General features: G+C 38.2%; 1 protein-coding gene across 3 annotated transcripts in view; it reads right to left on the bottom strand.

The window, feature by feature from the left end:
* The window catches only part of NPSR1 (neuropeptide S receptor 1), a 163,858-nt gene that overhangs the window by 27,760 nt on the left and 111,880 nt on the right, over positions 1-24,218 (bottom strand). For 2 of the 3 annotated variants that reach the window (XM_027864106.1, XM_027864107.1), the window contains exons 3-5: positions 6,124-6,227; positions 3,613-3,706; positions 483-684 (exon numbers count right to left, since the gene is read on the bottom strand). In XM_027864106.1, coding sequence (XP_027719907.1) covers positions 483-684; positions 3,613-3,706; positions 6,124-6,227 — 400 coding nt within the window. The remainder of the gene's footprint in view (positions 1-482; positions 685-3,612; positions 3,707-6,123; positions 6,228-24,218) is intronic. The other variant, XM_027864108.1, reaches the window with a different exon arrangement.

The raw sequence follows: 24,218 nt of genomic DNA, 5'->3' as shown, positions 1-24,218 counted from the left end.
CTATCTATCTATCTATCTATCTATCTATCTATCTATCTATCTATCTAGTGTTAATGGATGATAATCTCAGGGAGAAGGGTTCTTCCCACCATAAATGGCAGGTTGTAGGTAAGGCCTCCTGCAGAAAATGGAATTTGAAGTGAGTCTTGAGTCCATCCCACTCCATTAAGCCTTTCTTGCCCACTTCAAAGCAACGTCTGTACTAGCAAATATAGCTCATCTTTCCATGCTGGCTGCCTTTAATATGGGCTCATCATCTCATACGATTCAATCTTGTCTGTACAACAAGAGTGTAAACTCTTTGAATATAAGGCACTTGCTTTTGTAAACATTAAATTACTTGAATAATGTTCACTGACATATTTCTTCTGTACCTCCTGTAGCACCCTGCATGATGCTGACTGGTGGCTACCCTTCTGGATGTGAGCCAGGTCTGGGAAGGGGGCCACAAGTGCTCGTGGTGGTGTGGACAGGACTCTTACCTGATAATGATCAGGGGAATGAAGTACACCAAGAAGGCCACAATGGTCATGTATGGGATCCAGTAGGAATCATCAGGCCACAGGGCCCAGCACTGTATTTCTCCGTTGGCTAGTTTCCTTTTTCCAAAGATGATCAGAGTGGGGATAGAAAACAGGAAAGAGAGGCTCCAAGAAATGAAAATCAGGACTTTTGCCTGCTTTTCTGTTTAAGGAAACCAAAGGATTAGTTAGTGTGTAACATGTAGATCACTGGCTTCACCCTCCCCCTCCTCCTTACAAAAAGTTAGAAATTCTGAGAATAAGTTTGTAAATTGAAGCTACACAGGGAACTTAAAATGTGAGATCCTCAGGGGCCTTTGCTATTTTTCAACTTTGTAACTCCAGTGTTTCATCAAAGAGTGCCAACAAAGAAATATATGACCAAAAGTGAAGATGGGCTGGTCATTTAGTGAGAACAAGGGATAACCACTGAAGGATCATTAAGGTATAGCTTTAGAGCTGGAAGAGACCTAAAAAGTCGTGTAGTCCAAAGTTTTTATTTTACAAATGAAAAAAACTGAGGCTTCGAGAGGTGAAGTATCTTGCTGAAGGTCATATAAGGCATAAATGGTAGACCTGGAATTTGAACTCAGACCCTCTGAGTGCAAATTTAACATTGTTTCCTTTTCAGCATACTTCTAGATGCTGAATTGGTTTCCTTGAAAGGTCAAGAGAACTCAATAAAGGCTCCTAGCATGTTGGGTGCACCTCTTGAAGCAATCAGATGGGAACAGATGTATGAATGTTGTGCTAAACGAATAGACAGGAATGTGCTACAATCTGAATCATTGGAGGAAGGACCCATATAGGAGATCACAACTCGATGAAATTCCTGTAGTATCTCTAATGTTTATCCGATAGTAGGCAATTAATCAATTCATGTTAAAATGACTTGTCTTGTTGAATTTAATGTCTATTGTATGTAGTAGACAGGTATAGTGATTTGTTAGGACTATTTGACCTCTTCTGTTGGACTTTCACCTTCAAACCCTTTATAAAAATGAATCAAATCATTCTCATATCATATAGGAAAGTTGGGTCTAAGTGACTGTGTTGTGTTCCATCTTCAAAGCCATGCCTACCTCCCCACATTTCTCAAAAGATCGACCTCACTAACAATAATATTCCCCAAACCAGCATTTCTAACTCATTCTCCATTAACTTCCAACCAAGATCTCATATTATAGTCAGCGTTGGGCTTGATAATCTCCAAGGTCTCTTCCAGGTCAAACATTCTAGAATTTAATGATTAATTATGCTTGCTATCTTTTAGGAAGCAAAGTGACAGAAAACATAGGGATTTAGAAGACCTGGGTTCAAATCTTGCCTCTAATGTTAAATGGGCAAGTCATTGAAACTCCCTGGACCTCAGCTTCCTCCTTTGTGCAATAATGGAGTTGGATTAGATGACCACTAATCTCTTTCAGCTCTATGTCTATGATCCCAATGGTCTGTACAATGAGACGGTTGGGCTAGATACCCTTTGTGTTTCCTTCTTGCTTTAATATGTGATGCTCAAGGTCATTTAACCGACCAAATTCTCTGTTTCCTCATAGTGTATAGAAGGAAATGTAGAGGTCCTTTAGGCAAATCCCCTCATTTCACAGATGAGGAAACTGAGTTCCAGAGTGAGGAATCACTTAGTTCAGATTCATGGAGATGATAGAATGTCATTTTCCAAAGACTTGCTTGGAAAAGAAGACAAACTAGCCATGTAGTAAGGGTGAGGGCTAACCAAAGGACAACCTCAAGTCTTTGAATTCCAAATCTAGTCCCTTTCCCTCTATGTTCTATGGTGCCTGTCTCGCAGGGTTGCAGGGAGACTCAAATAAACTTATTCTGTCAGGTTCTTTGCACTTTGAAGCACCAAAGAATGGTCAGCTGTTATTACATCATATGTAGTTTACTTATTCCCTTTCCATGACTCTGTCTAGGAAGGGATCTTTCATGTAGAACTGGAAAGGAACTCAGAGGCTGTCTAGTCTGAAGACTTCATTTTACATTTGAGGAAACTGATGCCTGCAGAAGTTGAGTGGTTCACTCAAGGTTAGATAAATTTTAAGTGTGAGAGATGGGAATTGACTTCAGGTCCTCTGACTTCAGACATAAGTCTTTTCCCCTATTAGATCACACTGTTGCCCCCAAAGATAACCTCCTTTGTGACTAAATTTGTGACTCCTTTGTGACTCCATTTATTCTCTGCTAATTCATGTACTTTGACACTTTAAAAGCTTTAAAGAGACTTCTTCCAACAAGCCCTCCCAGATTGACCCCACCTGCCTCCAATGAACCTTTATTCCAAATCTCTACAGCACTTGGGACCATACCAACTTGCCTGTATTGGTATATTCCTCTGAAAATGTTCTGAAACTATTTTACCTTAGCATTGCTTTCTTAGCTACCTGTTGAATAGCTCAAAGATAGGGGACTATCTTGTATTTGCCTTAATTCTTCCTACAACCCTTAGTGAGCTCAGTGGCTTAGAGAGGATACTCAATCATTGTTTCTTGAATAAGGTGAGCAAGGCTCAGAAAACATGAATTCTTTAAAATTCTTTATTCTCTGTAACAGCTGTTGAATCTACTGTTTTGATCTGTCTAATCAATTGTTTTGTTGAGAAATATGTCTTTTGTACCTCTGGTGGATGATTGGGCCTAAATCTTGAGTTTTAACCTTTAACTTCAATCCATGTCAAGATATCGGTTCCTCTCCTTTTCCCCACCCTGCCCCCACTATCAAATGAGCTCAGTTTATGTTTCCTTTTGGCCTTAGATTCAAAAAATATTTTGGGGGAGTCCTAAAATGACTCAGTTGAAAATTTCATCATAGAGTCAATGAGAGCTACAAAGCACCTAAGGGATCATCTAATCCCAACCTCCTCATTTTACATAAAAAGAAACTGAGACGCCAAAAGGGAAAGTTACTTGCCCTTGGAAGGGTCACACAGGGAAAAAGTAGCAGAGCCCAGATATAAATCCAGGTTCCTAAACTTTAAAATCATTCTCTCACTCTACTATATTGTCCCCCCCTCCAAATAGTGCCTGATGACCCTTTCCATTGGCTACTTTTTAGCAGAAACAAACCAACTCACCTCCTTGAAGAATCTTCATAGGGTAAACAATGGCATGGTACCTGTCAATGCTGAGTGACACCAGGACATAAGTTGAGGCATATAGGAGCACTACCTGAAGGCAAAAAAAGGGAGATGGAATGTTTCAATGTTCAGGGTGGAAGGAAGATTACCTGGCAAAAAGTAGCCATGTCTGGTGATGATTGGAAGCTTAGGTATTTCACCTTGGGGTAGAATGGGTATCACTCTAGATGCCGTGCACTGTAGGAACTGGGATGGATGCTATCTATGTATCGGGACACAGAGCTGGGTGTATAGTGACATTTTGTTCTAGCATCCCTGGGTGATTCTTTCTCTTGGGTGCCTGTAAAGTCCCTTATTTTTACTGACCCTTGAATTTATAGGACACATTTAAGTGGAAGTGACTTTCACAGCTGAAGCTAATATTCTTGGCCAATGCTTTGATTATTATTGTTATTATTATTTTAACCAAACTTGTGACTCTGTGCTTGTAATGGTTTAGAGAATGACAGATGAGGCAGCCCCTTCTACTGATGCACATCAACACCTGCTCCTCATCTTCTAGACTCAGTGACTTCATGGGGGCACTGAGAGATCCAATGATTTGCACATGATTACACAGTCAATATGCAGGGGTGTTCTGTGTTTCAAACAAGATCATGGATGGGAAGCTCTTTAAGGTTTACAAAGTGCTTTACATTCGTGATCTGGTGTGAGATACACAACACTCCTGTATATAGACTTTAGAAGTCCTAGCTATTGTTGTTGTTATGTGATGTTGTTATGTTAATGTCATCCTCCAGTCCGGTAATGACTTCCCCCACTAGTATAATTTTACTGTCTATTTCCTCCTGTAACTCATTTAACTTTTTCTTTAAGAATTTCGATACTGTGCCATTTGGTGCATATGTATTTAGTGCTGATACTACTTCGTTGTCTATGTTTGCTTTAAGCAAAATATATTTTCTTGCTTATCTCTTTTAATTAGGTCTATTTTTTTCTTTTTTGTTGTCTGATATTATGATTGCTATCCCTGATTTTTTTTTAACTTCAGCTGAAGTATAATAGATTTTATTCTAGCCTCTTATTTTTTACTCCATGTGTCTCTCTGTTTCAAGTGCGTTTTGTAAAAGAAAATGTATCATTGGATTTTGGTTTTTAATTCATTCTGCTATATGCTTCCATTTTATGGGTGAGTTCACCCCATTCCCATTCCCAGTTATGATTAGTAATGGTGTATTATCCTCAATCCTATTTTTTTCTGCTTATCTGTCTCTTTTTTTTTTTACCTTGTGCCTCCTCAAAAGTCTTTTTTGCTTTTGACCACTGCCACACTTAATCTGTCATCCTTTTAAATCCTCTCCCTTTCTCATATCCCCTTTCCCTCCTACTTTTCTGTTGGTTAAGACAGATTTCTATACCCAATTGAATGGGTGTGTGTGTGTGTGTGTGTGTGTGTGTGTGTGTGTGTATGCTTCCCTCTTTGAATCAATTTCTGAGAGTGAGGTTCAAATAGTGCTCGTGATCACTGTCCCATTTCCCTGTCCAATGTAAAAGCTTGTATACTTCTTCTTTTATGTGAGATAAATTTCCCCATTCTTCCTCTCCCCCTTCTCCTAGTGCGTAATTCTTTCTCATCCCTTCATTTTTTTTGAGGTCATCCCGATATAATTGACTTACACCTGTGCTCTATGTAGATTACTTCTAGTCGCTCTAATAATTGAGTTATATGTGTCATCTTTCTATATAAGAATGTAAACAGTTTAACCTTAATAAGTCCGTTATGATTTCTCTTTCTTGTTTACCTTTTTATGCTTCTCTTGAATCTTGTGTTTGAATATCAAATTTTCTTTTCAGCTCTGGTCTTTTCATCACTAATGCTTTCAAGTACTCTATTTCATTAAATATCCATTCCCTGCCCTGAAAGATTATACTTTTTGCTGGGTAGGTTATTATTGTTTGTAATCCTAGCCCCTTTGCCTTCCAAAATATCATACTTCAAACCCTCTGCTTCTTTATTGTTGAAACTGCTAAATCTTGCATGATCCTGATTTTGGCTCCATGTTATCTGAATGGCTGCTTTCTGGTTGCTTACAATATTTTCTCCTTTACCTGTGAGTTCTGGAATTTGGCTATAATATTCCTAGGAGTTTTCATTTTGGTATCTGTTTCATGAAATGATAAATGTATTCTTTCCATTTCTATTTTAACCTCTGGTTCTAAAATATTGGGGCAGTTTTCCTTGATAACTTCTTGAAATATGATGTCTAAGCTCTTTTTTTTTTATCATGACTTTCAGGTAGTCCAATGATTCCTGTGAATCTCTTGTTCTACTACATCAATATTTACCCAAAGTGCAAGTCTTTTAGTTAGAATGACAATTTCTTGAAATCCTAGAAATGGTTTAATAAATTTCAGTGAGACATCTAAGTTCCCTTTCACATATCTCCTGGTGGGCATTTGAAGGTGCAAAAGACAAATTTAATCTCTCAAATTGACTTATCTGTATACCTGTAAGTAGCGAATCACCCGACAGACCAAATCTGGTGCCATGAAATCCCCTGTGAATCGCCAAATAATATCCGTCATTATGTTGATAAGCCCTGTAAAAGAATCTGAAGCAAAAACACACAAGTAATAAGTGGTCGGTATTTTTGAAAAATACATTTGTGTACATCAGTTGTTTGACAGGGTATTTCACAGTGCTGGTCACAGAGTAGGCCAAAATGCTTGTTGACTTGATGTACCCTGGTACCCTGGAGCTCTGAGTACACTTGTGCAAGAAAGCTTCCTGTCTCTTTACTTTTACCCACACCATGCTCTTTTCTCTGCTTTTTATCATCATCCCATTTCACCCTAACATCAATGGATCCAATCCTTTCTTTGGTCCTACTTTGCCCCTAATTTAGTTTTTATTATTATTTTAAAAATGCTTTTACGTCACCTTCATTTTTGAACATGTCCCTCCCCCCCCCACCCAATGATCCATCCTTTGTAACAAAAACTAAAAAAGAAAGAGAAAAAAATCAATTCAGACAAATAAACCAATAGTATATGCAAGGTTCCACATTCATAGTTCTCCTCTGAGCACAAAGGGGAGATAGATGCATTTTTCTCATTTCGTTTTTGAGCTTATTTGATCATTGTAATTACAGAGGATTCAGTTTTGTTATTTTTCTTTCCGTTTACTTTTTTTTGGTGTCATATATATTATTTTCCTGGATTTGATTTCTTCGCTTTGAATCAATTCATAGAAATTTCCTCATATATCTCTGAATTCTTCATATTTGATGTTTCTTGCAATATAGTAAAATCCTATTATTATGTTCATGGATCATAATTGGCTTAGCCATTCCCCAACCTTACTTTATATCCAATTTTTCATTACCAGTACAAGTGCTGCTATGAATATCTTTGTTGCATTATGAAACCCTTCGATCTGTTTTTGACCTCTTTATGTGTATGTGCCTTGCCACAGTACCTCTGTGTCAAAGATCACATAACTCCGAATTGCATTCTAAAATGGTTGGACAAATTCACAGATCTCCAAAAAACGTATTAGTGTGCTATTTTCTATGTTCTCTCCAACATCAATTATTTCCATCTTTTATTATTTCTGCAAGTTTTCTGGATATAAAGTGAAACCTAAAATTGTTCTGATGTGTGTTTCTCATTATTGTGATTTAGAGCATGTATTTATTAAATAGTTTTCAGTTTATCTCTTAAGAAATTTTTTCTTTTTTTTCTTTTCTTTGGCAATTGGGGTTAAGTGACTTGCCCCGGGTCACACAGCTAGTAAGTGTCAAGTGTTTGGTCTGAGGCTGGATTTGAACTCAGGTCTTCCTGACTTCAGGGCTGGTGCTCTATCCACTGTGCCACCTAGCTGCCCCAAGAAATTTTTTCTTATGCTTTAACCATTTATACTTTAGGAAAATGACTCTCAATCTTACATGTTTTAATTCTTTCTCTGTAGCTTAAATATCAGACACTAATCAGAGGTATTGGATGCAAATATTTTTTCATTCAACAGCTCTACTTCTTAGTCTAGTTGCATTGATTTCATTAATTAAAAAACTTTTCAATTAAATTTTATGAAATTTTTTTTTATTTGTTGTGTTTGCCTCTAATCCTGTTTTGATAAAGAATTATCCTCCTTGCCTGAGATGTGAAAAAGCATTCTTTTTGGTTCTCTTCACATTTTTAAATAGTCTGACCTTCAGTATTCATTTTCAGTTTATTTTGACACATTGTATAGTATGTTGCTCTAAATCTAATTTATTCCATGTTGCTACCCAGTTTTCCCAGTCATTTTCATTAAAGAGTGAGCTCTTCACCAAGGAGTTTACATTCTCAAACTTATCAAAAACAGCTACAGAGTTAAATTCTTTCTAATTATTTTTACCTAGTCTGTTTCATTTATCTATTTATCTATTATTAATCAATATCCAACTGTTTTGATGATACTTTCTTTTTAATGTTATTTGAAGTCAAGAAGTACCACTACTCTTTCATTCCTACTTTTTCATTATTTCCTTTGTGATAGAATACAAGCAGATACAGGTATTGATGATTAGTGACTTCCTACTAAGAGAAACCATGACAGTCATATGCTGACCTAATCTATAAATAGAGACATCTACTATCTTACCTAAATGTACCTCTGGCAGGTGACAGAGAAATTCCCAATACTGGTCAAACTTAACCTAATAATAACTACCTACATACCTACCACTGGTGATTAACTTGGGCGGGGGTGGGGGGAAACAACCTTATCAAAAAGAACTTAGAAAGCAGGACCAGGGATCATGAAGTCCTGTCAAGAAAGTGACAATGGGGACATAGGTGGCATTTACATCCCAAATCCCGAATTTCTCAAGTTCCCTACAATGAGGCAAATTTTGGTTCACTCATGCCTGCCCATGCTGTGCTCCTTTTGTCTATACCATCCCATCCGTTCAACACAGGAGGTCCTGTTGCCATTTGAAGGTAGAAAGTCACCTGTTGATTAAGAAGATGAATCTGAAAATGGAGTTTCTCAAAATGAGAATTTTTTTTATTCCTCAAAATGAAATCTGCTATTATTGTGTTTAGCTCTAGAAAGTATCCAGTTGGTTCCAATTTTTTAAAGCTCTTTTTCATGTTCTTAGAATTCATTGCCGACTTTGAATAACTTGGAGTTTGGATACTTTTTGACATTATTCTTGCAGGACTGTGCCATTATTTTGTATCATCTATAATTACCTGCCCTTGCAGGTAATTTTTCTTTATGTTTTATATGTGTCTTTTAAAAATTCCAGGTGCTAAATGAGCTCTTTGTGCATTCTAATCAGTCTCTTAGACACATACCCCTTTTCTTCTTCACTGGAAATGAATGAGAGAAAGGATTAATGGATTGTGGAAAGACATTAGTCTTGGAAAATAAGAGCATCTCTCTTTCTGAGATGAGAGGGAATGAAGAAAGGATGAGTAATGGGCCAGATGTATTGAGGCATGGAAGAAGGAGTACTGTGTGGTCACTGAATGTTAGAACTATAAGGGACATTAAAATCATCACTTTTCAAAGTTTGTTTTTATGTAAGAGGAAACTGGGCTCAAATAGATGAAATAACTAGATGGAGTTCATACAGCATGTTAGTGGCAAACTGAAGCCCTGGTCTCCTGATTCTCAGATCCATGAGCTTCCCATTGCCCCATAATGAGAAACTAAGGTACAGTGGCAACAACAGTGGATTTTGAATGAGAATCTTGAATGGAAATCCAGCTCTTTTATTAAATCCATGTGTAACATCAAGTAAACAACTAAATTCTCCTATTTACTAACTTCTATTTACTTTCTATTTACTAAATGAAGAGATTGGACTAGACGACTTCTAAGTTTCCTTCTAGTCCTTGATTCTATGTTCACATGTTCGGAGTAAAATAGGTAAGTGGCATCTATAGCAGAAAAGATAAATTAGGTTAATATCAAATGACTCCATCAAATCACAAGCTTTCAGTATTGGAGTTGGGTCCTCAGAGGCCATTTGGCCTAAGCATTGTCCAATCAATCAACAAGTATTTATTAAGTAACTCCTGTGTGCCAGATACTGTGTTAAGTGTCAAGGATACAAAGCCACAAAATGAAACAAGCCATACCCCACAAAGAATTTATGAAGAATTCGCTTTGTAATCCCCAATAAGAGATCATCTGTGAATTATTAGTTCTATCTACTTGTGTATTCATTTTCCTGTGATATCTGACTTGGAATATATGCATGGTCAGTCTTCATCCATTTCATTTCATTGTGCTCTTGGTCGGATTTATATGACTTCAGACAAATACATTTGACCAATTCTTGTGAGATGCATTCTATCCCTGGCCAAGAAATCATCATTGTTGGATTTTAATCATGGCCCAACAATTGAAATCCCATTTTCAGATTCATCTTCTTAATCAACAGGTGACTTTCTACCTTCAAATGGCAACAGGACCTCCTGTGTTGAATGGATGGGATGGTATAGACAAAAAGAGCACAGCATGGGCAGGCATGAGTGAACCAAAATTTGCCTCGTTGGAAGAAACTTGAGAAATTCGGGATTTGGGATGTAAATGCCACCTATGTCCCCATTCTTGACAGGACTTCATGATCCCTGGTCCTGCTTTCTAAGTTCTTTTTGATAAGCTTGTTTCCCCCCACCCCCACCCAAGTTAACCATCAGTGGTAGGTATGTAGGTAGTTATTATTAGGTTAAGTTTGACCAGTACTGGGAATTTCTCTGTCACCTGCCAGAGGTGCATCTAGGTAAGATAGTAGACCTCTCTTTTTATAGGTTAGGTCAGCATATGACTGTCATGGTTCCCCTTAGCAGGAAGTCATTAACCATCAATACCTGTATCTTCTTCTATACCTGGGGGATCAATGGCTACTTCTGGTGACATCTGTGGGTTACAATTTTCAGGGCTGGAAGCACAAGTTACTTTCTCCTCAGAAGGTACAAGTTTGCCCTCTACCCCTCATACCTATAGCTCATAGCTCATAAGGTTCATGGTCCTTCCTATTTTTCTCTGGGTCACATTCTTGATCCTCTAACATCCTTACACAACTTCGGATTTTCCTTTGGTTCCTTTGGTTCTCTTCTTTCTTTTTCTTTTTTTTTAGGCAATTGGAGTTAAGTGACTTGCCCAGGGTCACACAGTTAGTAATTGTCAAGTGTTTGGTCTGAGGTTGGATTTGAACTCAGGTTCTTCTGACTTCAGGGCCAGTGCTCTATGCACTGTGCCACCCAGCAGCCCCTTTTCTTTCTTTTTCTTTATGAGCCATTATGCCATTCTTTGAAGAAGCACTTCATTATCCCTTATGAACTGGAGTAGCTCTAGCTCTCTCATCTTTACCTCTTCTAGGAAGCAGGTTAATCTGGAATTTTGGTGTGCCCCGCTATTGCTTCCAATGGCAAAGACACAAATATAGCATGATCTTTGCACTTCACCGAGGGATTGCTCTCGCTCTTCATATTCATTGAAAGTGAAATCTGCTATTCTCTGGAATTCTAAGTCCAAGTCTTTCTCATTTTTGTGACCAATTCTTATGGTGAACTGTCCGCTTGCTCTACCTGTTCACCTTGGACTCAGTTAGTATAAGAATATTAATCCATGCAAGCTCCTAGATATCAACAATTCCTTTAGCAAGTCCTTTTAAAAGATCCATTTAATAACCCATTTTATAGCTTTGTAGGAATGGATTTGTTAAACATCTACTAGCTGGTAGGCCTTGGGAATACAAAAATAAGCACGAGACAGTCCCTTGCCCTCAATGAGTATACATCCCATCCCCTGGAATGACCTTCCATTTTAGTCTCTGGCCACGTGACCATACCTATTACTATTTTCTGATTTTTTTTAAAAACTGATTTTGTAAGCTCTGATCCAGAGCTTGGTTATTATTTGGTTATCATGTCCTGGTCACCGCTACTTCACCAACACCTTCTTTTTGATTGGTCAGAATTAAGTAGGAGAACAATTTTGTACATTGGTACTTCTGCCTTATGATAGAGGAAATTGTTGACAAGGAAAAATGAAGAATTCGATGCATTTAAACATTTATTGAACACTTACTACATACAAATCATTATGTTAGGTGCTGAGGGAAATGCATATATAAATAGTACATAATCTTTGATTTCAAAGAGTTTCTATTCTAATAATATTTATCAGGTGCTTTGATTTTTTTTAAAAGAATGAAGCTTCAACATGTCTCATTTCCACTACCACAATGTCTCTGTGTAGTTTTATGATCTAATTTGCAAATGCATCATCCATACCTTCTGTCTGGAATGGTGTTCTATAGTTTATTCTCATAGCAAAATAACTTCTGTGTTTTCTTATTATCACCAAAGCACACTCCACTATAATTTTATACACAGGTTTACTACATCTTCCTGGCATGATATTACTCTCGACTCATGTTAGATTTCTTAGCCTTGAACAACTATGTCAAGTCTATCTAACGCTAAGAAAGTTTTAGGTGATCTTCTAGACAAAATGTATTGACTAATATTTTTCTGATATTTAGGGCTGCAAGAACTGTAGCTTTTACTGGTTCCTCTGATAAAACATTGTTAAAAACAGGTTAACTCACAAAGGGATTTTCAACTTGTACTGAATCACTTTCCCATAAAGATGACTTTTTACCTTTGTTCAATATCGTCTTTCCCCAAGAGATATTGGCATCTCAGTGACTTTAGACTTCATATCAACATTCTAAGTCCCTCTTGGTCCTTTTCTCCCCGGTCTCAGTGAAAACAGCCATGTGGCCTGGTGCACATCAGAAGGCAAATGACCTTCTGTGCCAGTGAAATGCATTGCTGTCAGCATAATCTGAGATGGAAAGAAAAGAACTAGTTTGCCAGTTTGATTTAATTGGACTGCCAAGAATCCCTGCTAAAGTGAGCAGCCAGGTTCCATCACAAAAGGAATGTTTTCTGCCTTAATTCCTTGCTGAAGGGAGCCTTTTTATTTCTTTCAAAGAGAATTATATTCCTCTTCTACGCTGTCAGCTTTCAACAAGAGGAAATCAAAGATTGCCACAACCAAATACTACTGTAGCCATGGGAACCAAAGGGAAGGCAGGAGGTCCTTGTATTTTATCATTAAAGCTTATTAATCACTCTGGATTTCAGGTAGCTAGTAAGGATTACATTATTGATTGATCTGTCATCCTACCTACAAGATTTCCCCCTCATATGGGCCAGGACAGTGGAAGAAATGAATCATTCTAATCTCTTAGATTCAGATTGTTAGATCTGGGTGGAATCTTAGCAATCATGCAGTCCAATCATTTAATCTTGCATATGAGGAAACTGAGGCACATAAAAATGAGTTGAGTTGCTATGTGACCGTGGGCAAGTCACTTACCCCCAGTTGCCTCACAAAAAAATAGTGAGTTGATTTGTCCACAATTGTGCAGTAAGGTTATAGGAGGGAATCCCGTTTTCCTTAATCTCCCAGTGGTGTCAAACTCCAACAGAAAAGATCCCTGGCATACTAATTTAGAAAGCCACAAATTAACATTATATGTATTGCACTGTATTTTTATCTATTTTGTTAAACATCTCCCAATTGCATCTGGTTTGAGCTACATTCCAGAATTTTGCAAGCCAGCTGTGAGCTTGATGCCTTCACCCTGTACCATATTGAATGCTGTAAATCTGATCTGCAGGATGGTATTGAGTGTGTTAAGACAAGAGAAAAACAAATTTGTGCAGGTCTGTCTTCAAGGAGCCTAGCTTCCATTTCTCACATAATCCTTCAAGATTTCATTTAGAAGGAGTCTTGAAGGCTATTTAATACAACTGTACCAGTGCAACAATTGTCCCTAACAATCTCACTGGGGCCCTACTTTCCAATCATTTCCAACCCACCAGAAACTTGGACTTCACCCCTGGCTCCCCTGGCTTAGATAAATGAGGTTTTTGCCGTATCCTGACTAGGCCTGGGCTGCCCCCAAACTTCCTGCAATCTTATCTACATGGCGCCAACCAGGGGTCCCTCCTCTACTTCCAGCTCCCCTTTCTGTGCTGCCTTCCCCCTTGAAAGCTCCTTGATGACCAAGACTGTCTTGCTCTCTAGTATTTTTATTCCTAGTGCTAATATATAATAACATATTATATAATTATATAATGTAATAATAATGATAATAATAATAACCTAGGGCACAGTGACTGGCACATAGCAATCACTTAATGAATATTCTTGTCTATCATGAGAAATGATTATTTCTGTCTTGTATTTAATAACTAATTATTGAATCAGAACCATGGTTTTCCCCCTTTTATATTTCCTTATCCACAAACCCAGGCCAAGATCTAATCATACAGCAAAAGAAATTCTAAGTTTGGGTTAACGGGTGCTTTCCTGCTCATTGTGTTTACTCAGATAGGTCTGGGAAAATGTGGATCCTCCCTTTTCTCAGACAGGTGATATGGAAACTGATAAGTATCTTTGACCAAGATTTGGGTGACCAAAGGTACCCCAAGACCCTCTTTGTAATATAGCCCATCCTCTCATTGTCATATTCATTTTCTCATTAATTGTTAATCAATCAGTGTTGATCACCACCCTGAGGAACACCTGATCTTCTAAGGGCATATAAACTGTGAGTCCACTGCCATTAGGGGTCTTTGGTCTAAGAGAGATGGCCAAACATAAGGATGACTATCCTTTTATTAACAAACTTTCTGGCCTTATTAAAAAAATGATTAAATTACCCAGAAATTATATCTCTTGAGTCTTTTTTTAAATACCACACTATCATCTATGTATGTATGTATGTATGTATGTATCTATCTATCTATCTATCATCTCCTGAGAAAACCCATTACACTCTTAGATAGTTCTAATTGTTAGGAAATTTTCCTTTACCCTTGCAGCAAAAAAACCAAAACAAAACAAAAAAAACCCAACAAAAAACAACCAACCAACCAAAAAAAAAAAAAAACCAAGCCTAATCCTTCTTCTACATGTAAATCCTTCAAATATTTGAATGCAACTATGCATACCTACAACTGTACCTCTTACCCTGCTCCCTATTGTTCCTATATGGTCTTCAGGTGTCTAATACCTGTCATCTTTTCTCCTCTTTTCCCTTAGGGTTTCATACCCGAATTATACCTAATTGGGCCTAAGTTATGTGTTATCCCTGCTTTGGGGAATTTATCTTTTAACTGTAATCTGTAAGAATCTTACCTGGCACATAAACAAGTATAGGTAGTCAATAAATGTTTTTTGATTACCTGAAGATAGCTAATTGTGTAAAGAAAGACTGTCCCATTGGGGCATGGCTGAACAAGTTGTGGTATATGAATGTAATGAAATACTATTATGCTATAAGAAATGATGAGCGGACAGACTTCAGAAAAACCTGGAAAGACTTGTGTGGACTGATGCTGAGTGAAGCGAGCAGAACCAGGAGAACGTTGTACATAGTAATAGCCACGTTGTGCAATGACTAACTTTGATAGACTTAGCCCTTCTCAGCAATGTAAGGATCTAAGAAACCTCCAAAAGTCTCATGATGGAAAATGCTATCCACATCCAGAGAAAGAGCTATGGGGTCTGAATGCAGATCAAAGCATACTATTTGCTCTTTTTTTCTTCTGTTTTGTTTTGTGTCCTCTTTCTGGTGGTTCCTCCTATTGGTTCTAATTCTTCCTTACAACATGACTAATGTCAAAATATGTTTAATAGGAATGTATATGTATAGCCTATATCAGATTGCACACTGCCTTTGGGAGGGAGGTAGGGAGGGAGGGGGAGAAAAATTTGAAACTCAAAAACTTATGGAAGTGATTGTTGAAAAATCAAAATAAATTAATTAAAAAGAAAAAAGAAAAAGAACTGAGAAAAAAAGAAAGACAGTCCCTTGTAAATGTAATTTCATGTAAAGGGACAATCTGGACAGACAGAAAGAACACTTTCTTGCACCTCTAAAGTCACACAAAATAGGCAGCTGCTTTTTATAAGATTGATAGTGGACTGTACTAGTGGTATCTAATATTTCTTAAGTTCTGGATTAGTCATTTAGGAAATCTCATGGAAATAGCATTTTTGAGATGATTAGATTATTTAACTTAGGTTGGTTAGAGTATGGAACTACTGAGGCCAGTGTTATGGCTTGGATTCTGTAACGGCTAGTTATCATTGGTATGTATAGCCTCAGACTGTATACATCCTTATACTGGTCAGCTCTGTCATAAATGTATGCCATGAGCCCCAACCCCCATGCAAATCATAGGATCACAAGGCTGGAGGAGGTCCTCAGAGGACCCTTCTCATTCTACAGATGAAGAAATTGAAGACCAGAGAGTTTAATTGACTTGTAGATAGTCACATAGCTAATAAGTGGCAGAGCCATGATAAAGGACAGCCATGACTGTCCTATTGATTTAATTCAGTTCTATTCGGTTTAGTTTGACTTGATTCAATGAAGTTTGATTCAGCGAATATTTATTAAGCTTTCCAGTGTGCAAGAACCTAGGCTAGGTGTTAAGGATGTGGACATGAAAAATGATACTGCTCCTTTCCTCAGAAGCTTCTAATCTTAGTGATAGAAAAATACATAGATCAGATCAGGACAGAGGCAAGGCTGTCTCAGCCATGCCTTTAGATCAAATGCAGGCCATCAGGGATGGGGTCATTCTAAGAAGAGTCAACTAGACATGATCAATTGGTTGTGTCATCACTTTAAGGCTATGGATCAATTTTGACAGTCCTCAGCTGCTGAGTCTTTGGTTCTATTAATATTCTTCATCTTCTGGTTAGCATAATGAGGCAATTAGGTGGTACAGTAGTTAGAGTGCTGGACTTGGAATTGAGAAGATGATTTCAAATCCTCCCTCAGACACTTATAAGCTATGTGACCTGGGACAAGTCACTTTGTTTCTCTTCCCTGTTTCCTCATCTGTGAAACAGATAATTGCATCTACTTTATGAGGCTTTATAAGGATTAAATGAAATAACATATATAAAGTGCTTAGTGAACACTAGAGTGCTTTATAAAAGCTAACTGCTATTAACATTTATATAGTACTTTGTAGTTCGCAATATGCTTCACATATATCATCTCATTTGATCCTTATAACAGCCCTGTGAGGTAGGGACTATTATTATCTTCATTTTACAAATGAGGAAACTGAGCTTGACAGAAATCATGTCTTGCTCAGTTACACAGCTTGTAAGTATCTAAGGCAGGATTCAAACTTGGATCTTCACGGTTCCAATTCCAGTACTCCTCCCACACCTAGCTGCCAACTTGATCATTGCTTTTTGTGTGTGAGGCAAATGGGGTTAAGTGACTTGTCCCAGGATCACACAGCTAGTAAACATCAAGTGTCAGAGGCTGGATTTGAACTCAGGTCCTCCTGACTCTAGGGCCAGTGCTCCATCCACTGCACCACCTACCTACCTCTTGAGCATTGCTTTTTGTATCTTGCCTCTACTGAAAAAAAATGAACTCTACAAGTATGAATCAGGAGGCATGACTAGATGGCAATATGTCTGAAACAGATTGGGGGTTTAGGGGACCACAAATTCTATATGAGTCAAGAGTATGATATGCTAATTAAAAATAACCTTTTCCAATCTTGAGCTTCATTAAGACAAACAGCTTCCCAGGAATAAGGAAGTCCTTATTCTAGATATAAGGTACTAGCCCTTCTATACTCTCTAATGGTCAGATCATATGTGGAGTGCTGTGCTTAATTCTGGGAACTTCATATTAGAAAGGACATTGATAAGTTGGTGAATGTGCAGAGGAGCACCACTGAATTAATGAAGGATTTCAAGTCCATGTGACATGAGGATCAGTTGAAATAACTGGGGAGGTTTACCCTGGAGATGAGAAGCCTCAAGAAGAACATGATAGCTGTCTTCAAGTTTTTGAATGGCTGTGATATTGAAGGATTAGGATTATTCTGTTAGTTTCCAGAGGGATGAACCAGAAGCAAAGGGTAGAAGGAGAAAAGAAACACAAACAAAAAAACAAACAACAACCTTTCCTACCCATGAGGTATGTCCCAAAGTAGAACTGGCTTCCTTGCTTGGAAGCTGATAGATTGCCCCTCCTTGGAGGATTTCAAGGAGGGATGGGATGCCTACTTACCGGTATGTTGTAATGGGTAATCTTTTTAGAATGTAGGTTAAACAAGATGGCCTCTGAGGTTTCTCTAACTCCGAGATTCTGTCTACATACCCAATAATTTTCATCAACTCCTCTTCTCTGGAGCAAAATGCTGTGTTTATCTAGTGGGATTCAGTGAGTCAGGCACTCTATTGACTACTTTGAAAAAAAAGCCCTAGGTGGAAAGAATATTGACCTTTGACAGATTAGAGGCAGGATAGCCTCATTAGCTATTTCTGGTGGGGGATGAAGATCTAGAATTCCTTTAGGATATCTCCCTTTTTCAGATGCTATTACACATTCTTTTCTTGTTGGAAGAGCATGGTAAATTTTGCCAGCATCTAGTGCCTATGCACCTTAGTGCAGATAATTGGGGGGAGAATGTGGGTGCCTCTTCTCTCAAAGAGCTTTTAAACAGATAATTGGTAGAGAAAATGGGTGGTCTGGTCAACCCAGTTCAATTTAGAGTTACAATTTCCCCCTCTTTAATTCAAGGTTGAATTTAATGGAATGGACATTTCCAGTTTCCCTGCTGGATTTTGGCAAGGACATATGTGTCTTTTGAAGGTATTACTTTATAATGAAATTAGGAAAAAATACATCTGCTTTCCTTTCTAAAGGGTTTTGCTTTGTCTCGCAACACTTCTTTAATAATAATGGGAACTGACAATCACGTAACATAGAGACAGTTTGTATTCAGAATTCTGGACAAGGTGGTTTGTTCATATTAATTGGAGTTTTGGAAAAGGTTTAATGTTTGGAAAGAGTGTAACTAGCCTTAACCCTACGGGTCTTTGTAAACAGGAAAACACTGAAGAAGAAAGAAGGAAAGTGGTTATTTGGACATTGATTATCCACAATGACTCTCATATCCACTCTTTCCTTTCCAGGCCTGGGGTTGCTTTGCTGTAAGATTAAATTCCACAAACTATGTGTGAAGTACTGTGTTAGGTTATGTGGCTACAAAGACAAAAAAAAAGTCTCTGCATTCAGGGAGCTTACATTCTACTGGGAGATAAAATGTGTATGCAATTATAGTACGAGAAAACTGAAGGCAGGGGAGAGCACTAATACCCAGGGAAATCAGGTAAGGTTTCACATAGAAGATGGAATCCAATATAATTTTGGAAGGAAGAAAAGAGATATAAGAGGTAGAGATGAGGAGGGAGGACATTCCAGATACGAGAAACAGCTTGTGAAAATGCATGGAGGTTGGAGAGAGTGTATCACTCTTAGGAAACAGTTTAGTGGTCCAGTTTGGTGAAAATACAAAACCCATGAAGAAAAGTAGTGTGAAAAAAGCCTGGAGAGTTAGATTAGGAGTTTGTGCTTTTATCTTATCAGTGATGGGGAGCCAATGAAGTTTGTTGAGCAGAGGTAGATGGGTAGCATACCAGGGTAACATCTATGGCTGTGACTTAAGAAGTTTGTTTTCTAACTGGGTAGAGAATAGATTGGAAAAAGGACAAAGAGAAACTTGGAGATCAATTAGGAGGCTATTTCAATAGTTCAGGTGAGAAATTATAAGGATCAGGACTGAGAGGGAGGGTGGCTATGTAAGTGGGTGGAAAGGAATGAAAGAAATTAATATTATACAATTATACTAATAACTAGTTATTAATTTGTGATACATTCTTTCTCTCCTATTTTCGTTAAGATTTAATTCCTGAAAAGGTCAGCCACTCTCTGAAGTGACTGAGTTGTACAATTGACTAGGTTGGGTGGGATCCCACCAAACTGGGAAACCAAGTTTCCGTTTAGAGTATAAACAGAATCCAATCTGGGTGAGTCCTTTGCTTGGGGCAAGGAACTACTGTCCTTGATTCCTTCCATTAGATTTTTAGGGCAACCCTAAACTCATGAAGAAGAAAACTAGCCAGAGAGGTCCAGATGGAATGGCTGCCCCTGCCCAGATACCTTGAGGCATCTGAGTCTCATGATCAAGCCAGGTTCTCAGAAGGAGGAACTGAAGACTTTTAATCTACCGCCTCATTAAATGTCCACCAATCAGGGTTGAGTTTCACTTGTCAGGGGTGTTCCCTGTCAGAAGGTACACACCTGATTTAAGGTTTTTTAGAGTCTCCCTTGGCATGTTTGGTTACTGAGACAAACCACCCACCATCAATTTATTGATTATTGGCTAGCCTAATTAATAAACTGATTAATAATACCTGGAAACCTTTTCTTTAAGGGTTTTAGAGAGGGAGATGTCCATTTTTAGACAGGTAGATATCTCTGACCACAACTTTCATTTTTCTCCCATTTTCCCCCTTCTTTGACCTCATCCTTTCTATTTGAGCATCAGATGATAACTTCCACATGGACGTGGACAAAGTAATTTCTTCCAACAACTCTATAAATTCAATAATGAAAGTATTATACTGTTAACAGTATTGTGAATTATTTCCTAACAACAGTAGCCACAAATTAAGTAAATTTCATAATGATGCAAAAATAAAAGATTATCTCCATTTTTTAAAAGGAGTAAAATGAAGCCCAGAGAAATGAAGCTCCTTGCCCCAAATAATAATAGGTTTATAAAGTGGACAATCCAGAAATGAAGGCAAAATTTACCTGGTCTAAGGTCAGCGCTCTTCCTCACCCATTATCCTGCCTTCCTTTAGAACAGCTTTTTAAACCAAGGACCCATGAACTTAGTTTTAAAAATATTTTGATAAATGTGTTTCATTCTATTTGGTTTCCTTTTCAGCCTCACTTATTTTATGTGTTTTAACACATCACTCTGAGAAGGGGTGCATAGGCTTCCTCGGTCTGCCCAAAGGGTTCACGACACAAACAAAGGTTCAGAACCTCTGAACTACAGGCTTTAGCCCCATTGCAGTGAATTCTTTTTTTTTTTTTTTTGCCTTAGTTTTCTCTAGGATCTTTCTATTTATACGTGTATTCTACCTGTGGAAGCGGTCCTGCTGACTTTGGGGAATTAGAGTCCTGTCACTTCATAAATACTAAGGAAAATCCTACAAGGCTGAAAACAAAGGGATACATTTTACAGAGGCAGTAGAATGGCTCTATTTGTAGATAGCAGATCTCTCCTCATGAAGCATTGTCAAGCAAAGTTTAGATGACCATTTCTCTGTTATGATTTAGGGCAGATTCTTGTTCAGGGAAGCTGTTTGGTTTACATCAGAGAGTAGTTTAGAATAACTTTTCTCATGTACCAATAAATCCACTAACAAACACAGGATGTAAGGAACCAGTTGACCGTTATTTGATACAGAAATAGATTTTGTACATAAAGTCAAATCATCACTCACCTAGAGGTTAAAAAGACATTTATAGAATATGGGAACAAAGGATGGCAATGGTGAATGAATACTGAAGAGTGGATAGTCCTGTAAAGGAGCTACATTTAAATTTTTGAAAAGTCATTATATAGAAGAGGCATTAGACTTGTTCAGTTTGGCCCTAGAAGGGCAGAACTAGGAGGCTATATCTTTGTCTTCTGGAATATCATATTCCAAGTTCTTCACTTCCTTAAATTGGTGGATGCTAAATCTTTTGTGATCCAGGTTGTGGCTCCTCAGTGCTTGAATTCTTTCTGGCTGATCATAGTATTTTTTTTCCTTGACTGGGGAGCTGTGGATTTTAGTCATAATATTCCCGGTGATTTTCATGTTGGGGTTTCTTTGAGAAGGTGACCAGTGGATTCTTTCAATTTCAACTTTGACCTAAGGTTCTAAGAGATTTGGGAAGTTTTCTTTCAAGATTTCTTGAAATATGAGGTCTAGCTAACGTGAAAATATGTTTAATAAGAATGTATATGTAGAGCCTATGTATCAGATCGCATGTTGTCTTGGGGAGGGAAGTAGGGAGGGAGGGGGAGAAAATTTAAAACTCAAAAGCTTATGGAAGTGATTGTTGAAAACTAAAAATAAATTTATTTAAAAAAAGAAATATGAGGTCTAGGCACTTTTTTTGGGTTCATTGACTTTCAGCTAGTCCAATGATTCTTATATTATTTCTCTTCTATCTGTTTTCTACATCAGTTGTTCTTTCTATGAGATATTTCACATTTTCTTCTATTTTAAGTCTTTTGATGTTTTTTTTTTTGATGTCTCAGGGAGTCATTAACTTCATTTGTCCAATTCTGATTTTCAAAGAACCATTTTCTTTGGTTAATATTTTGTCCCTCTTTTTTCCAAGCTGATAGTTCTCTTTTCATATCTTCTCCAATTCTTGCTTCTTTTTCCATTTTTCCATCTAGCACCCTCATTTCACTCTTAAAATCATTTTAGCACTTTTTAAAACTATTTAATTCTTCTAGGAATTCTTGTTGGACTTGCGTCCAAGATGTATTTTCTTTAAGGCTATGCTTGTAGATGTTTTTGAATTATCATCTTCTTCTGTGTTTGTATTTTGAGCTTCCCTGTTTCTATAATATCTTTTTGTGGTGGGATTATCATTTTTTTGATTGCTTATTCTTTTATACCATTTCTTGACTTTGGATATACGTTAGTGTGCAGCACACTTCTGGGGTGGGGGTTGGATGTGTGAGCTGAGCATCTAACCTCTTCTGTATTTTGGCTACTTTCACAGCTTGGGCTGGGGGTCTGAAATCTTTCAGTGCTCCCAAAGCGGTGTCACCTGGATCCAAGTTCTGTAAGTTCCTGACTCAGGTTTGCATTTGTCAGTTTGTCCTCGTTGGGTGTTTCAGCAGGTTGTCGTTGGTCTCGGTCACTATTAGCCTGCTGGGAAACTAAGAAGGCTTGGAGTGACTGAATTGCCAGCTCCTCTTTGGTCTATGATTCCTGTGCCGATTATCCCACTGAAAACTTAATAGCTAGGCTAGAGGCTAGAGTTGAATCATTTCTCTCTTTCCGGGATTAGAGCCACATAATTCCAAAATTAGTTCCTTGCCCAGTACATAGCAAGGGCCAATGCTCATGACCGCTCTTCTCTAGCCTCGATCTGTGACCCATACCTGGGTAGTGGGCAGAAGAGAGCTGCCAGACAGCGCTGGTTCCTGTGCCAGCAGTTGAGGGACGCCCTTGGATCTTTTTCTGCTGCAGCGCTTCCTGCCCTGATGCCCTGTCTTGATCCTCTTTTTATTTTTATTTTTAAACAATATTTTGTTTTTCCCCAATTACATGTAAAAACAATTTTTAACATTCAACAATTTTAAGGTTTTGAGTTCCAAATTCTATCCCTCTCTCAACTTCCCCTTCCCTGAGGTAATACGTAATCAGAAACGGGTTAAAGATGTATAATCATGTAAAACATTTCCATATTAGTCGTTTTGTGTAAGAACACTCCAAAAAAAAGAAAGAAAGAAAGTGAAAAGTAGCATGCTTTGGTCTGTATTCAGACACATCGGTTCTTTCTCTGGAGGCAGAAAGCGTTTTTCATTACGAGTCCTTTGGGATTGTCTTGGAATGTTGTACTGCTGAGAATGGCTAAGGCATTCACGATTCTTCATTGCACAATATTGCTGTTACTGTGTACAGCGTTCTCCTGGTTCTGTTCGCTTCACTTTGTACATTCAATACATGTAAGTTTTTCCGGTTTTTTCTGAAATCACCCTCCTTGTTATTCATTATTGCACAATAATATTCCACTACAATCACATACCACAATTTGTTCAGCCATTCTCCAATTGATGGGCATCCCCTCGATTTCTAATTCTTAACCACCACAAAAAGAGCCGCTGTACAGATCTTTGTACAAATTGTACAAACAGGTTCTTTCCCTTTTTTTTTTTTAAATCTCTTTTGGAGACAGACCTAATGGTGGTGTTGCTGAATCAGAGGGTGTACGCAGCTTTATAGCCCTTTGGGAACAGTCTCTTGGCCTTCCTTCACTCCCTGGGTAGTAAGATGCTCTGTTCCACAATTCTCCGGGCCAGACTCCATCCCCAGTGTCCACATGCCTTTCTTTCTGCCTCTCGAAGCTTCCCTGGGTTGGAAAAATGACTTACTGTGATTCCTGCCTCTCTTAATCACCTCGCTCTTTGAACCAGCTCCCTGGGATACTATAGTAGTCTCGACCCCACCCTCTTCCTCCATTTTTTCCTCTCATGCTGTAGGTGGCAGCAGAGAGCAACAACCCCTTATAAAAAAAGCTTGTCCTTTCTCCAATTATAGATGATAGAATAGATGACAGAAATAGTTGTCATAAGTACTCTGGACCAATAACATCAGCTCTCTCCAAACAATCAGGAATCATTCAGCTGAAGCCTTCCCTTAGCTGACTGGTTCTTAATGCAAAAGCTCCAGAAGAGCACTTTCTAACCTCCCTTGCTATGCCTTCAACTTTTCTCAAGGTCCTTCCCCTCTAATCCACCCTCAGTCCATGTGCTGCTGTCTGGTGAATGCTCTTGCCTCTCTCCTGTTGCTGCTTCTCTTCCTTCCTTCCTTCCTCCTCTTTTCCTTCCTTCCTTCTTTCCTCCCTCCCTTCCTTCCTTCTTTCCTTCTTTCCTCCCTCCCTCCCTCCCTC

The sequence above is a fragment of the Vombatus ursinus genome, unplaced genomic scaffold (assembly GCF_900497805.2).
Source record: "Vombatus ursinus unplaced genomic scaffold, bare-nosed wombat genome assembly UNPS02014773.1, whole genome shotgun sequence".
Classification (NCBI taxonomy): domain Eukaryota; kingdom Metazoa; phylum Chordata; class Mammalia; order Diprotodontia; family Vombatidae; genus Vombatus; species Vombatus ursinus.
The sequence above is the reverse complement of the archived record's forward strand: the minus strand, read 5'-3'. Positions and strand labels throughout refer to the sequence as shown.